This window comes from Fringilla coelebs (genome assembly GCF_963513975.1).
Source record: "Fringilla coelebs genome assembly, chromosome: 6".
NCBI classification, from domain to species: Eukaryota; Metazoa; Chordata; class Aves; order Passeriformes; family Fringillidae; genus Fringilla; species Fringilla coelebs.
Genome location: NC_140034.1, coordinates 57,976,367 through 57,992,033, shown reverse-complemented (window position 1 = coordinate 57,992,033; position 15,667 = coordinate 57,976,367). Strand labels below are relative to the sequence as shown.

Sequence of the window (15,667 nt, the reverse complement as noted above, 5' to 3'; positions counted from 1 at the left end):
GTGCAGGGAACATGTGAGCCATGGGCAGCTTCAGCTTTTGTAGGGTTGTAGATTTTTAGTGCCTAATGTGAAAATTAGGCTTGTAACTCTTTGTCTTACAGCACTGAAATGAATTTTCAATGTTTATATGTCTGTGTCTCAAGGAAGTGAATGTAATGAAATTGAAGATAAACACATTGTGACGTGGACACAGCCCATTTTTCTCAGTTACCAGGAAGGTGACTATGGTGTCTGCCAGACCTTTGGTGTTTGTCCTGACTTTGACCTTGTTGCAGAAGACTGTAAAGTGAGTATTTTGGCATCCCTCAGAGGCCCATGTATGACCATGCCTTTGCTCAGCTATCTGGATTTCACTGTTCGCAAAGAGGAGTGAATGGATCTGCAGAGGAGGACAAGCTTTGGAATGCATCTGGCCATTAAAACAGCGTTTTATTCAGGGTTGTGCAAGTGTTAGGAGCTGCTTCCCAAAGGTAAATAGAACCAGTGAGAACTACCTGAAATCTGTGTTGGGAAATTGCTCATTCTTGTCGGTAGTCTCTGGTTATTTAACACCAGCCAATTGTGTTATGTTTACAGGATTAAACTCCTTGTCAGCTTGAGATCAGCAGCTGAAGGAGCTCTCGTTGGAGACAAACTGCCAGTGCCTAGTAGAGATAATGTGTAAAAAAGTAATCTCTTCCAGAATATCACCAAGCTTGCTCACATTTGCCAGACCAAGTCCAGTGTTTCTTCCAGAGTAAAGCAACAGCTGGAAATAAAAAGCAATTCTTCTGATCTCCAGCACAGAGGGACCTTTTGAAAATGGTTCTTTGTTTTGCTTTAGATGTTCAGAATCCTCAGATTGAAATGAGAATATTTAAAGCATTTTGTATATTTATATAAATATATATTCATATATATTTATTTAAAACATATTGTGTATCTAATACAGGAAGCATCCAAATAAATAAGATATACACCCTTCGCTCTTCTAGCACATGTGACATCAGTTTCATGCAGAAGTTTTAAAATAATAGTTTAATATAAATAACAGCTCAAACAGAAATATTTAAATGGCCTGCTCAGTGTGCACTTTTTGGTTTGGGTTTTTGCATTGTTTTTTAAAGTAATCTCAGAGTAATTCTATGGGAAAGATATGGTGCAAGTTATGTGTAAATAAAGGTGTCTGGTTAGAAGTGGAGAATGTTAGGAGAAGAGTTTTTGTTGTGGGAGGAAAAACTGATAATCTCTTACTGCATATTCAGTGAAATTCCAGAATTGGGAAATATGCGACCGGAAATGTTTTATGAAAGTGAAAAATCTGTTTAGTGTCAAGTGCAGTGTTTTGTTTAGTCACAATTTCAGTGCCTGCAACTTTGATTTTCCTGTATTTAAGAATTCAGCGCCATATCTTAAATTGTCTTACACAATGCCATTGGTTTTCTGGAAATGATAAATCTGCTCATTGATTTTCTAATTTTATTATGTACACAATAATTGTAATCCAAGATTACAGCAAACAAGATGTTAATTTCTAGACAACCTATGTACATTTCCCTCAGAGCGCGAGTGCTACAGAAGCAAAGAGTACAAAGAGAATACCATTTGTGCTATCCTCACAGGAGCTGTCAATAAAAGATGTAATAGGGGATTTAGGAATCTGGAAATGGCCAACTAATTTATGTGAATCTATTTTATTTCAGCTAGAAAGCCCGAGCTCTGTTTCGTCTGCACTGCATATTGCAGAGCACAGGCTGTCTATAGAAAACCAGGCGGCTGCATATGGATAGTCCCTTGATATCATTCACTTGCTGTGTAATCTTATTATGCAAAGTTCTAATCTTCACCTAGAATGAATGCCTCTGGGTCAGAATATAGTCATATCAGGGTTTTTGAGGTCATGTTTTGTGATCCTTAGCTTATTCTTCTAAGTAGAGCTGGGATTTAAAGAGTATTCCCCAGACACTGGCAGAGATAGACGGCAAAACCTGCTGCCTTTTTGGAAGACAAGACCAACATGAGGTCCCTGGTAGGATTAAACTTGATTTGTAGCTGTAGGATTTTTTAACAGATGTATTATTGGACAGGGAATAGGGGGCCACCAGCACAGCGAAATTGGATCACAATTGGCATTCTCAGGGAGTCCGCTGGCTGCTAAAACAGCAGCTGCATGTGGATTTGACTTCTTTCAGGTGAAGCGACTTCCAGTCATTTGGAAAGGATGGGATGAAAAGGAACCTTGGTGATAATTTTGATGTCTGCAAGATTTAGTACCAATGTAATGGGATTATCGGTAACACCTTCGCTGCAGAAAAAGCCACCTGGCGCTATAACTGGCAGCAACTGAGAACTAATCCTTTCCCATCTCTTGGATGTCATTCATGAGGCTCAAAGTGATTTCTACCCTGCTAGCTGTGATTAATTTTATAAACAAACAAACAAAAACTGAGTGATGAAAGCACAGGCTATGGGAGGAAAAGGGAACAGAAGATACTAGTAATTACATTTTGCATTTTATTTGCTGTGTATTTTACAACTATACAGTTGTGGGGAAATAATTGTGTTCTCTGTGATAAATATGGATGTGTGGCCTTTTTTAACCAGTGTTGATTTCAGAAGAAATTTTTCAGCTACCTGCTATATGATAGTAGGTAGTACCTGGAAGTAATTACAACAGGTTTTAGGCCATTAATTCTGCAATAAGGATGTTTGTACTACAGAGCCATTAAGTTTTCAAGGGGCCTGTGACTTAAATAATTCATTTCATTGTGCTTAATGGTCTTATGTTCGATCTAGTGGAGTGGCCTGCTGATGGTACTTTGTATTAAAATTGTGTGATGTGGAAAACTGTTCAGCTGTTTACTTTCTTGTGATCAACAATATGAGATTGTTTCAAAAATACAATGATGTGAAGTTCTCAGAGGAAACAATTATATTTTAACAATTATACTTTTTAACAATTATATTTTAATGATGCTCAAGTAATTATTTCTCTGTGTGTTTTTGTTTTCTTAAATAAACTAGTTTGATCTGGTGGTTTTTTTACTGGACTTGCTGCAACCAGTTATTAACTAGAAGTCATTACTTAAAATGACATGGAAACTTTTAGGATTTTAGTTATTTGGAATGAATATTAGATGTCTAAAGATGAACCTTAATATTTAAAACACCTTCCCATCCTCAGGAGGTACCTTGCCAGGGTCAGACTCTATAATCCAGGTGTATATATATGTATTCATTTGAAATTAACTTTCTTGAGTAGTAGTTTTATATAAAGCTAAGAATTTTTTGATTGTTATCATAAAATCTGATAAGCTTGAACATTTAAAAAAAATCCTTTGTACTACATTTATAAGAAGGGGTTGGTGAAATCTATGTCTTGGGCATTAAGAATTTATTATTAGAGAGCTGTGAACAAAATTTGAGAGCTCTTCACTCGTGTTCTGTCCTTGTGGTTAGTTTTTTTACCATGGCAGCTCTGGCAGCAGGCAGAGCTCACTCTGAGCCCTGGGGTCCCTGAATAGCTCCCAAATCCACTTACAAGCATCTCAAGGAAACACGCGTCCAGGGTAACTATCCCTAGGTTTGTGTCACCCAAAATCCAAAAGGAAATGGCTTACAATCACTTTGAAACTTGTTTTCTGACATGCATAGCAGTTGTTTGGAGTTTCATAATAAAAACATTTCAGTTACAACCTGACAGCTGGTGGCATGGGAGGCTTGCACATTCTCTTGATGTTGTTACTGTTTATTTGTCCCAGTTTGATCTGTGTACTCTGAGCATTATTATGCATTGTTTGCAAATGCCTTTTTACCTGCAATACCCACAGGCGCCTAAATTCTCTACTATCCTAATATGTTAATGTCCCTGTAGGACACGAAATAACACAACGTGCACACGCTGCTTTTTTCAAGGTAAAATGAGACTTTTTAATTTCTGATTCCAACATTCATAGATTTCCAAAAGTGACAGTGGATTGGAGGGTGAAAGTGCCACCTCTCCAATGACACTGGACAAGCCAAAAGTCCATCAAATTTCTCCTCCACAAAAGAATGCAAAACAATGAGTTATTTACATACAGTGTGTGAGAAAGTTCATCACACAAAAAGGCTTAGAAAATCTTAAAAGATCAGGGTGACAGTTAATGTGTTAATATGAGGTTTTTGAACAGCATGGGGCAAAAATAGTGGATGCTTGTGCGGTATTTTTCTTTGTCCCTGAACTGAGAAGCAATATGAGGCTCCTTTCTCACAGGTGCTGTTAGGAAGTATTGATGATGGACTTCTCTCAAAACATAGTTGTGCATTCACCTACTTCTGCAGCTCAGATTCATCTGCTGTGCCTCCACCTTCCTTTTGTGACCTGTGTCACTGTTCTGGTCTCTCATTGTGTCTGGTCTAAGAGTAAGGCATTGGTTGGTGCACTGAATTGACAAGAACCAGCCACTTCAGTGCCTCCCCAGAATGCGTTCTGCTGAAAGTGCATTCCCCTTCCAGGGGAGCTGTTCCACTTCCTGCAGGGTGTTGTGCTGGGTGCTGCATCTGCCAATGACTTTTCTGTTTGCCACTGTATTTTGGGTCATTACTGTGAAAATGGTCAGATAGTGCATGGTGAATCACAGCTTGGTTTAAGCTGTTCTAGTGCAGAGAAATTTATGTAGATAAAAAAGGATGTCTCTTTTGGAACAAGGAAATGAACTTGTTAGAGAATATTTGCTCCCAATAACAGTTGTCTTATGAATGTAAAACTCCCATTAAATTTTAGTGAGAGTTGTGAAAATAAATCCATACACTTTTAAATTCCTTCATTTCATCAGTGAAATGTAGAAGATGTCTTTATTTCATTCTGAAGTGGGCATATTTTACACAGCATTTTTCCTTCTTTTCAATATACTTTATTTGCTCAGCAAACCCTATTGACCCACCTTAGTAAAAGAGGGAAATCTTGTAGTGGTTTTAGTTAATGATAAGGCAGCACTGAGTTTAAGGGGAACAGGTTTTTTGCAGAATGTGGAACTTGCTTCAATGACTTCATTATGTCTGTTTTCCACTTCCTTAAGTGTAACCACCAGATTGTGGTACGGAAACATTTTATTTAGATTAGCATTGTAGGCATTGGATCTCCTAATCAGAGTTGGACTTGAGTATTTGGGGAAAGGGTGTCAGAAAATGTTTACAGGCTAATGTACTGCAGAAGTTACAGCACTGTGCTACAGCTGAGAACAGAAAGACTTGATGCCTTATTTCTATATGCACCTCTTCAGGTCTGTCTGATTATTTGTTGGTATCATTACACTGTTGGGTTTTTTTAATCTTGTCCACCTGTTACACACTAAAGATGGGTTTTTAAATGTTGGATTGCTTGTTCTCCAATGAATGATCCTCTTCTGTTTTGCTGTAGAGCTGCTGGGCACCGTACCACTGTAGGATGCTTCGCAATGCCCTAGGAAAAACCTTCCGATTTCTGGGCTACACGGTGCAATATGGCTGCATAGCACACTGTGCCTTTGAGTACCTTGGAGGAATTGTTGTGGTAATCTTCATTTTCATGACATTTAAAAGGAGATAAAACTGTAATACTGGCAGTTTTCTATGTGATGATGCCAATATATCAGGTTTCTTAATTTTCCTCAAAGCATTTAACACAATTTATGGGAAGCAGGTTCAGCCCTGGTGAAAGTTATTTGTTTTCTGATGTGTTACTGCTCGAGGCATCACTGAAGTAAATAGGAAGCTCTGATTAAGCATTTTGCACAGAGTCCATTCTTTAAGAAACACTGGAGCCAGTGATAGGAAATACCTTTGTTTCACACTGGCCAGATTTTTAGATGTTTTATGCTCCCTGCCCCTCCTCCCCAGGCCCTTAACCTGGCAGATACTGCTGCTGGGCATGGGGGAGTTTGGCTGTGAGCTGCTCCTGCAGCTTCTGTGATGATTCTGTGTCACAGAGAAGAGAAAGGAGTAAGCTGGTAGGGCTTTGAGCACTGCTCCTAAAAATTTCATGGAGATGCAGTGCTGAAAGGAATCCGTAAGGGCCTGTAGCACCAAGTGCAGTTCAGGACTAGCCCCAAGGAAATGAGGAGCTGTAACAGTTAGAAGGCTTCCCTCAGCTTTCAAATGCATCACACATTCCATGGAGGAGCTCACTTTTAGTTCTCTACATTCCACCTTTTCCAATTTATTAGCATATCATTTAAATAGAAGTTTATTTTAGAAAGAAGCAATTTGAAATGCTAATTTTTCTCTTTTCTTTTTCATTTGCAGTGCTCTGGACCTTCCATGGAACCAACCATTCAGAACTCTGATGTTGTCTTTTCGGAGAACCTCAGCCGCCACTTTTACTGCATTCGAAAGTACGCTGCTCTCTTGAGAGCACACCTGGCATTCCCTTTGCCAGGGCTTGTCAATAACCACATTCTGCCCTTGGTTTTTAGTGTATTTTTCTGCCTCTAACTTGTAATTTTCCATTGTCTCTAAAGGATCTTAAAGTTACAAACAGCCCAATGAACAGCTTGTCAAAATTTAGTTTGGATTTAGTCTGTTGTCACTATCGCAGCTTTGTCCAAAAAATAGAAAAAAATCATTTTTTTCCTCCCCCTAAATGATTCTACTGAGTGAATGTAACTTCTTCTCTAAGCAGTTTGGTCTTGAAAACCAGCTATGGGTATTACTGGTCTCAGGTTGTAGTCTTGAATGTTTCATGAATGATCTTAATAACAAAAATTCACTCAACTTTTAAAACTGAAATTACGTCTGAGTGTAAAACTGAAGAAACCAAATTGTACACAAAAATTTTCAGCACAATGGACTGTCTTTTATGTGTGTGAATATTTTTGGAGTAGATACATGGATGCTCATGTACTCAGCCAAATAGTTTGTAACTAGAGTTCTTCTGTTTGTTTTTGTTTGTTTTTTTTCCTCTCAGAGGAGATATTGTAATTGTGAAAAGCCCAAATGACCCCAAATCAAATATCTGTAAAAGAGTAATTGGCTTGGAAGGGGATAAAGTCTGCACAAGCAACCCTTCAGATTTCCTTAAGAGTCACAGCTATGTAAGTATTTGAGTTTCTTCCTATGTAAATTAATGATTACTTAAGTAGGCCTGGTGGTCTGTAAAGGATTTGCAATATTTGAGGATCATAATAAATCATAAATTATGACATTAATAAATTATCATTCTTGAATATGTGCCATAAAATGTTGTACTTTTAGACTATTTATGTCAAACTGTCTTCCTCTGCCTTTTGTTTCTGTAGGAACTGTAGACAGATATTTCTGCTGTGCTCTTTGGAAGAATACTCTGAAATTCTCTGTACAAACTGCAGTACAAGACACAGGTGCAGGTGCTTGGTGTTCAGGCAAAACCGTTCCTGTATTTTAAACACTAAGAAGTGAATGTTTGACTCTGCAATAGCTTTGCAGATTTTTCTTTCCAAATTATACTTTAGTGTATCTCTATTTCAATGTAGCAGTATTTTAATGCTCCTCCGTGTGGTTGGAAAAGTGGAAATTTTCCTGACTTGGCCAGAAGTCAGGTGATGGAGTGAAAAGGGAAAAATAATCTCAATGTTCATTTGTCCTTACGCAGATAGATTTTACAGAAGTTTGGGAAGATCAGTGACAAAATGTTTTTAGCAACTTTTTTTTTAGGCTATCATGAGAAAATCTTCAGGAATGATGATCACAGAAGAATGTGGGTTTTTTCTTGTCCCAGAAGTGTGTTTGACTGTTACCTCTATTCAGCACTTGTGGAGCCATCAGATATTCCTAGATAATCTTTAAACAAAGCTGTGATTTTGCCCTTTCATATCCACTCCATCCTCAGAATAAAAAGAATGAGCATGTGGCCACAGTCCTGTGCTGAGAAGGTGGAGAATTTTATGGAACACTCCTTACAGGCAGCTCCAGTTTGTGACACAGAAATCCTGTAAGAATTTGGCTTCCATAAAGGCTGCCACCTTTACCAGGGAGCCTCCAGCTACCATTTGTATTGAGCAGCTGAAGTGGAGTTTGTCTTTACTTAAAACAAAAATTCTTGTTTAGTGGCAGGAAGCAAGGACATGAGTCATACTGAGGGTTTGCATTTTTTCCTTTCACTCCAGTGTTGAGGTAAGATACCTTGGGCACCTGCCTCTAATCTGCACTGCTTCTGTAATGCCAGAGCCACTGGAGCTGCTGTTCTTAGACTTTGCTCACTTGTGGGCTTAAAGAAGGAACTCATTCTCTGTTACATTTTGAAGGAGAGGACAAAACATTTAGTTTCTCCACAAGTCAAATTGTGTTAACCATTTAACCAAGGAAAAACCTACCAAAACCCCCAAAGAACACAAACCCACCTTTCTCACCAAGTTAAAGGAATCCTCTAGCTCTGGTGGAGCTCATAATTGTGATGGAATACACATTTCCCAGAGGAGACCAACATGAATTCTGTGTACACTGACAGAAGGCACAAACTGACTTTCTCTGAGCATATTTTTCCTCACTTGTCTTAGTCTTGAAAAGGAAGTTTGGGAAAGATTTGTACTTAAAACAGGAAATCAGCTTTTCTGGAAACACTGAAGTGACCAAGTGAATATTCAGCAGAACAATTTCTGCCCTAGTGCAGGGTTTCTTGCCTCCAGTTTTAATCCAAAATATGAGGAGAAAGAGCAGATGGGGAATGCGGAGTCCATTTCCTGTTTTCATAAAGGCTAATGTGTGGAAATACAGAGAAGTGACAAGCTTTTGTAATTCTTACACCATAAATTGTATCTAGGAGGAGAAATTATCTAAATGGATGTGCTCTTGTGCCTGATACCTGTTTTCCTTCTACCTTTAGTGCTTGGTAAAGAGGTAGGTCTTTCCATCTGCTCTGGAGACTCGTCCTTTACAGAGGAGTAAATTCTCAACGTGGATATCTGTACTTTATGTTCATAACTGAGGCTGGATTACTCACTAAGTAAATTGTTGGGGAGGGGAAACATGACATGTATTTATGTTTAGGCAATTGCCTAATCAGATTCCTTCTCTTAGTGAATCACTGTGCTATGCCCTTTTAACTCAAACACAGAATTCCTCACAGCAAATAATGGCAGCAGATGTACAGAGAACTGGCTGTTTTGTCGATGCTTGCCTGAGGTGGGTTTTGGAAAAAAAAGATTGTCCAAGCTGAGGAAAGGCCTGGGCTGTGGTTCCAGATGGCCAGGGGTGCTGCTGGGGATGGTCTCTCTGCCGGGGGAAGGTGCCACTCCTTAAGTGAGCAAAGCCTGGAAAGTGTCATGGGTTTTGCACTTTATCTTTGGCTACTGACTGCCTTTTTTCAAAGAGGAAGTCTGAGTGGTGTGTGAATGCTGTGACTCCAAAGTGTGTAAGGTCAGAGCAGTCTTTGTTTTTATTGCAGTGAACTGCTCAGCTTTCCTTGAGGGCTTGTCTCCTATTTTGGGAAGTTTCTGTCATGTCTGCAGACTTACACAGTAAATGGGAATATCAGATGCCAGCAATATTGCCAAATTAGGCAGCTCAGACCCCTGCTTCAGTCTGTGCATTCTGTGCTGCTGGTTGCCAGCTAGTGGATAGATTTTCTGAGCTAGCCAGTTCCTGGAGATGGCAGAGTAATGGCCATACAATGGGAAAATTACCTGTAAGCACCTGCTTTAGATTTGCCCTAAAAGGAAAATCCTTAGAGCCACGTTAGTAGGAATTGTTCTTAGTCTGTATTGATTGTGTCAGTGGTAGTGTTGGCGTATTTTACAGCATTGAAGTTTGGGATTTTTGTACTTAAAAGCATTGTCACACACAGTTCTTACCCTGAAGCCTAAGAGAATGCTAAAATCAGATCCTACTTGAGGTGCTGGTTCATTCATGAATATACTTCTCAGGATGCCTTTATGTGTATGGAGAACTCTGTTTACAATTTTTTCTCTGTAAAATTACACAGATGAGATACATCATTGCTGTAAACAACCAAGGAGGTACCTGTAGATTGAAAAAAAAATCCAAACACAACAAAACAACTTTCCAAGCTATAGTGAAAAGAAACAAACAAACAAACAAATCATGCATAAGCTGAATAAGTTGTTCTGAAAAGAGGTATTTCAGCTGAGTAGAAATGCACAGTAGCAGTGGCAGTTGAAATACTCTTGCTGCTCTATTTAACTGAAGGAATACATCATAAGAGAAAATTATTTTTGTCAGAGTGCACTAAAGCTAAAGCTGTGTCAAAGACCTGTCTTTGATGGAGTTGGATTGCAGGCTGATGGAACTAATGCCACACATAAAACTGAGTGGTATAAATTAGGCATGTGCTGAAATTACAGTTTAAGTACATTCAATTGGAGTTGATCTGTAGAACAATAATTAGGGAAATCTTCCTATTTACATGAAAGTATAATGAAATTCCTTTTTTGAATAAGCTGCTATGGTATTACAAAGTTAGGAAAAGGTAGTTTTCCTTTTTTATATCTAATATGGAATGAGAGCATTAGGCTGGCAGTTTTGCAGGGCTCTTTTTTAGTTGTGTGTTAAATGTACATTTGTAAACAGAAACAAGTGTATTTGTTGTAATAAACATTTAGGAATGCATAATATATTTTTTCTGTATCAGAGGCAATGTGGTATGAACCCAGAAGTTAAAAAGGTAAACAACTAATGCTGTATTCAAAACTAGTTTCACTTATTAAGAGATATCCTATTTTATTCATTTAACTATACAGCGATTAATGAGGATTAAAAAGGACACAGTAAACCCCTGAAATGCTCTTAAAAAAAGAAAAACAGCCGAAAGGTTATTTTTCATATTTAAGCTTTTATTTCCTGTTTAAAAAACTCTTAATACAGGTTTATAATTCAGATTGAGTATCTTATTGCTCTGTTTGAATTTGCTTTAATGCCATTTACTTTAGCTTTAATTTCTTTACGTACCATATGTTCTTGTGCTGCAGGTCCTATTTACAGTGTGAAAAAGTGAGGGTTAAACCATCAGACTCAAACAGCTTATATGTCATAAACCACCAATATGCTAAGCCTTTGAGGTACTTAAACAAAAGTAGCCCCTAATAATGTCACTTAATAGAGGCAGAGTCTGTAAATAAGGAACTGCCTCGTGCAAGTCCCGGTGATAAAAAGCTGAGATACAAATCCATATCTCAGCAACACCCTGCTGGTGATCAATCAGCTCCCACTAATGCTGCCAGCCTGGCTGCTGGGGCAGTGTTTGCCTTGTGCTGCAGCAAAATGAGCCTTGCCACGGAGATGGCATCTCCTCATCCTCTGGGAGCTCCAGAGCCAACAGAATTCCCAAGATAATGCACCCCGCTGTGTTTGCACAGTGCTGCTAACTCTTCAACAGCTCTTGGCTAATGCAGTAAGAATATGATGTGGGCACTAAGGATAACATAATGTCAAAGCAAATGGCACAGAATCATAATCACAGGGTTTGAATATACCCTGCAAGACACTGAAAAGTGGTTTTCTATTTCAGAGCACTCAGTACTGTTGGATAGTCATTTTAAGGTATCCTAAATAGCAATTAAAAATAAACCTAATTAAAACACCACTCCTTTTCCCTTTGCTCTAAGTATCTTTATGTTTACACTCATGGTTTAGTAGGTCACTGAGTTAGTTTCAGTAGTTGCTGATATGGAAAATGAGTAAGGTATTTTCTTGCTCCTCCTTAGCTCTAAGTGTTCTAGAGGCTCAAGAGAAAGTCATGCCATAATTCTAACCAGCAGCTGTGCTGAATATCTGTGGCTGAGGAGAGCTCATTTGGCATATTTGTTGGTTTGCAGATGGCTCTGTATCCCACTACAGAGAGTTCATGACTCATGCTTACCTTGAATTTTCTGAGAAGTCATTTTAAATCAAAATTCCGATTTGTCAAAACTTAATTGTTCAAGGGAAAAGAAACACAAAGGATTTTATCAGTCTAATTCCCAATATTTCCAGGATTTCTTCTGCTCAAGTGGCTTGGCCTTTGTACCATTGCAGTTTTGGTTTGGTGATACTTCAAGAACATAGAAGTAACCACATTTTATGATTCTGTTATTCCTCTGCTCAAAGTTCAGTTAACAACTTCTGGGAAGCTGCTCAGGATGGTGAAACCAACGACTTGGGACTCAGCTGAAGCTTTTGAGCACAGGTTTTAGTCTGAGAGTACCAGCTGTGCAGGAGAGATTGGGGTCCATCCTGATAGAGCTGGCAGACAAGATTCCTTAGCCCTGATGATATTATTTATCAGCCCCTGCTCTCCCAGGCTGAACTGCAGATTTGTGGGCACAGGGCATGCCAGTGATGGTGATGGGGTCTGTGGTAGAATCAGGAAATTCCAGCTGGGTCTGCACCCACAGGGTTTTCTGCTCTCAGACTTACACTTTTGGGTGACCCTGTTCCATCACTTGTTACCTGGAGAAGAAAATCAAACCCTTCTTAATTATTGCTGTCAGAAAGGCCTCTGCAAACTCTTAAGTAATCTTTGATGGATTTGTAATCAGTATTTTCATTGAAAAATCTAAGGCTAATAAGATTTTGGACTGATCAATCACAGGCATATTCTGAAGTTTTGTTCAGGAGTTTCTAAATATAGCTAGGAGATTTGGGTCTGAAAGTTTTGGCCTAAGAACACGAACCAGTTAGTTTTAATTTTAATGGATAATAGTTTTAGAAAAGGAAAGATGACTCATAATTTAAATTTAGGGTTGCAGATAGAGGTTTTAGAAAACAGATACATAGCTTTTCCAGCTGACTGAGATCTGTGTATTTAACAATATGATCTAGATCTCAGCATTAAATATTTACAGCAGTAAACAATGCATGCAAGTGTTCGAATTGTTCAACAGAGTTGAAAACTTTTGGAACAGGTAGAAAGTGATACTAAGAGAAATCAGATATTTTTCTCATATTTGACAGATAGTTTTCTCAGATATTTGACTCCATAGATGTCTCTGATATGAAAACCTCTCCTATTAAGGTGTGAGTGTAGTAATCAAACCTTTTAAGCTCCATGTAGTCAAGCTCAGGACAGCAATAGTTACTCCTACATTACACAAAGTTTAGAAGGAGCAGCAGTGATGAAACTCCAACCATGGAAATAACCAAGGAGTGCCTGACAAGTCACTGTAACAGCTTACCACTTTTTTGTTGCAGAGCAACACCCAACTGGTGTGCTTTCATGGTAGAGAAAAATGTCTTAAAATGTCTTAGGAATTCAAGCCTAAGTTAATATTCCTTAGTTCCCCTGTGGTGTGTGAGTTAACACTGCAGGTTATGTGATTTTAATATTGGTTAATATTTAATTTCAAAACTTAGACAAGTCTTCATATATTACCTTTTTAAAAATCTTCTATTAAAATTACAAATGTCATCGTAGAGAGAATGAATTCATAATGTAAATATGTAATCACAATGAATTTGATTTCTGTATAAAAACACATTAGTGTTTCACTGTCATCCTCTCTAATAACAACCTGGACCAACACCATGATGTCTTCTTTTTAATATGTGCATTTAAACAAACTGGGTCAAGTACATTATGTCTTATTCATAAGCAGCTTAAACTGTTCAGCAAGTTGAAGCAAAATGCTAGACTCTTTGGAAGTACCTATAAATTTAAGGTAAATTATAAATTCATAAATTTATAAATTTAAGGTAAATTCATTCTGTTATATTAAGAAATATTAAATTCCAGGTAATTCAGCCTTTTAAGGATACATAGAAGATGCTGATTTAACATCTGCTATACTGTTTAAGTTCCAGTGTGGTTGCTACCATTTCATAGCTTTTTCAGCACAAAAAAGTAAATATAATTTCTTACCCTGATTCTGAAAATGTTGAGCTAATTAATGTAGTGGGGTTTTATACAGATGGCAGCCTTATTATGAACAACATTTATGATAAACCTACAGAAACAGTGCCTGGAGCAACTGGGTCATTAAAAAAAGTATTTGTTAAGCATTGTTCAGTCTTGGTTCTGAATTAATAAATAAGGGATTAAGGAGTAGTTATGTGAGACTTTAAGTATAGAGTGATAAAACAAACTCCTGCATTTCTATGGTGTATATTTTATCCTAACTAGATGCAATTTACTTAAATAAGGCAATTTAATCAGTATTTAGTAAATTTGTCATTTGATATTGTAGAATCTTTCATCATATTTCACTTTAATCAAGAAAGGTAACACCTGTGGTTTATTCACAAAAGCTCCTTTTGTTAAATGAACACCCGCAGGCCATGAAGCAATTACATTTGTTGCTTGTACCAAAGTGGGAGGCACTTAAATAGACCTTAGTAGGGATAGATGAGAACTTGCAGACTTTATTCTTTTGTCCAGCACTGAGATTAGTTCTTATCATAGCTCAAGAAGGAAGCCTCTGAACTGAAAAGATGGGAATTATTTAAACTTCTTCTTAAGTTGGAAACTTTGATATTGCTGGAGGTGATGTGAATACCTGTGACCTTACAAAAGTTCAAACATCTACTCCCAGCTGATTGTATGTGCTGATGTTTTTGGAGATTGCAAGACATTCATGTTTATAAGTGCCCTAAAATCACTAGCAAAAGCTCTCTCAAAAGAAAAACCTCAAACCACAGAAAGCTGTTTTCAGTTAGTTGGGTTTGGGGGTATTTTTGAGGCAGATAATGTAGTTCTGTTAGCTTTATTTGCAATACATTATTTTCCTAATATGTCAATTAATGCAGCACAGGGTTCTTATCTCTTGGGTTTGAAGATAATTGAGTAATCAAAGAAAAAAGTTTGGCATCATGTAAAGAGACCAAAAGAATATAATTATTTGATGATTCCCCCCCCCTTTAAGTAAATTAATGTTTTATACTGGTGAGTATGCATCAAACACCTGCCCTGTACTTCAGTTCTGCCACTTTAACTGCACCACTGAGTAAACTCCAACAGCTCTGCAAATTTTGCCAGTTTGTCTCAGTGAAAGATGCTTATTTGGGGTGAAAGAGAATGAACTACTGCTTCCAGCTCAGTTGTTCCCAAGGATAGTCTTGTTCTTCTGGTCTAGAGCCTGGGGAGGGAGCAGAGGGGTGTCTGATGGTGTCTTTCATTGTCACACTTTGAAGCAGTGCTGCAGATAACCGGTTCTGCCTGAGAACAAGGGAGGTAAATCCTGGGATAATTGCACAGAACAGGGGCACAGAGGCTGCTGAGGCAGAGGGAGTTGCCTGCAGACAGTCAGAGACAGCATGTCACAGCAGCCTGCACTGCTCAGGAGTTGCTGGTTCTGCAGTCCCACTCATTCTGTGAAAATTCAGCTGCTGGGTGTGTGAGACTTTGCCATCTTTAGTTCTGGCCTGTGTGTAGGGAGATCAAGGATGCTGCCCAGCCCAGGGCAATGCTTTTACCCCTCATCAGTGTGGGTTTGCAGTCACTTTCCCTCTGTGTAGTGGGAGCTGTGATTTCAGTGGCACTTCTTGGACGAAGTTAACTTTCTCTAAGAGGTCCGCTGCCTGTAGATTCCAAAATGCAACCCTGTGAGCTTGTCACACAAGTGGCTTTCCCTCTGCCTTGGGGTTTTTGGCAACAGCAGCACATTGCTGTGCATTTAATACATTCTTCTAAAAATACAGGTTTTTAACAGCCTATTTTTTTCTCTTTAGTGAATATTATTCCCAGCTAGTGTGCTTGCAGAGTTTTGCAGTGTTTCAGATTGGGTCCTGGCCTCTGATGCTCTATCAGTGAACTATTCCCTGTGAG

General features: G+C 38.4%; 1 protein-coding gene across 2 annotated transcripts in view; it reads left to right on the top strand.

Annotated features, from left to right (window-relative positions):
* IMMP1L (inner mitochondrial membrane peptidase subunit 1) overlaps positions 1 to 15,667 on the top strand; it is a 31,438-nt gene that overhangs the window by 8,582 nt on the left and 7,189 nt on the right. The window contains exons 1-4 of one of the 2 annotated variants that reach the window (XM_084208490.1): positions 162 to 286; positions 5,381 to 5,512; positions 6,244 to 6,332; positions 6,905 to 7,031. In XM_084208490.1, coding sequence (XP_084064616.1) covers positions 5,408 to 5,512; positions 6,244 to 6,332; positions 6,905 to 7,031 — 321 coding nt within the window. In that variant the 5' untranslated portion in view covers positions 162 to 286; positions 5,381 to 5,407. Of the gene's footprint in view, positions 1 to 161; positions 287 to 5,380; positions 5,513 to 6,243; positions 6,333 to 6,904; positions 7,032 to 15,667 lie in introns of those variants that run through there. The other variant, XM_084208489.1, reaches the window with a different exon arrangement.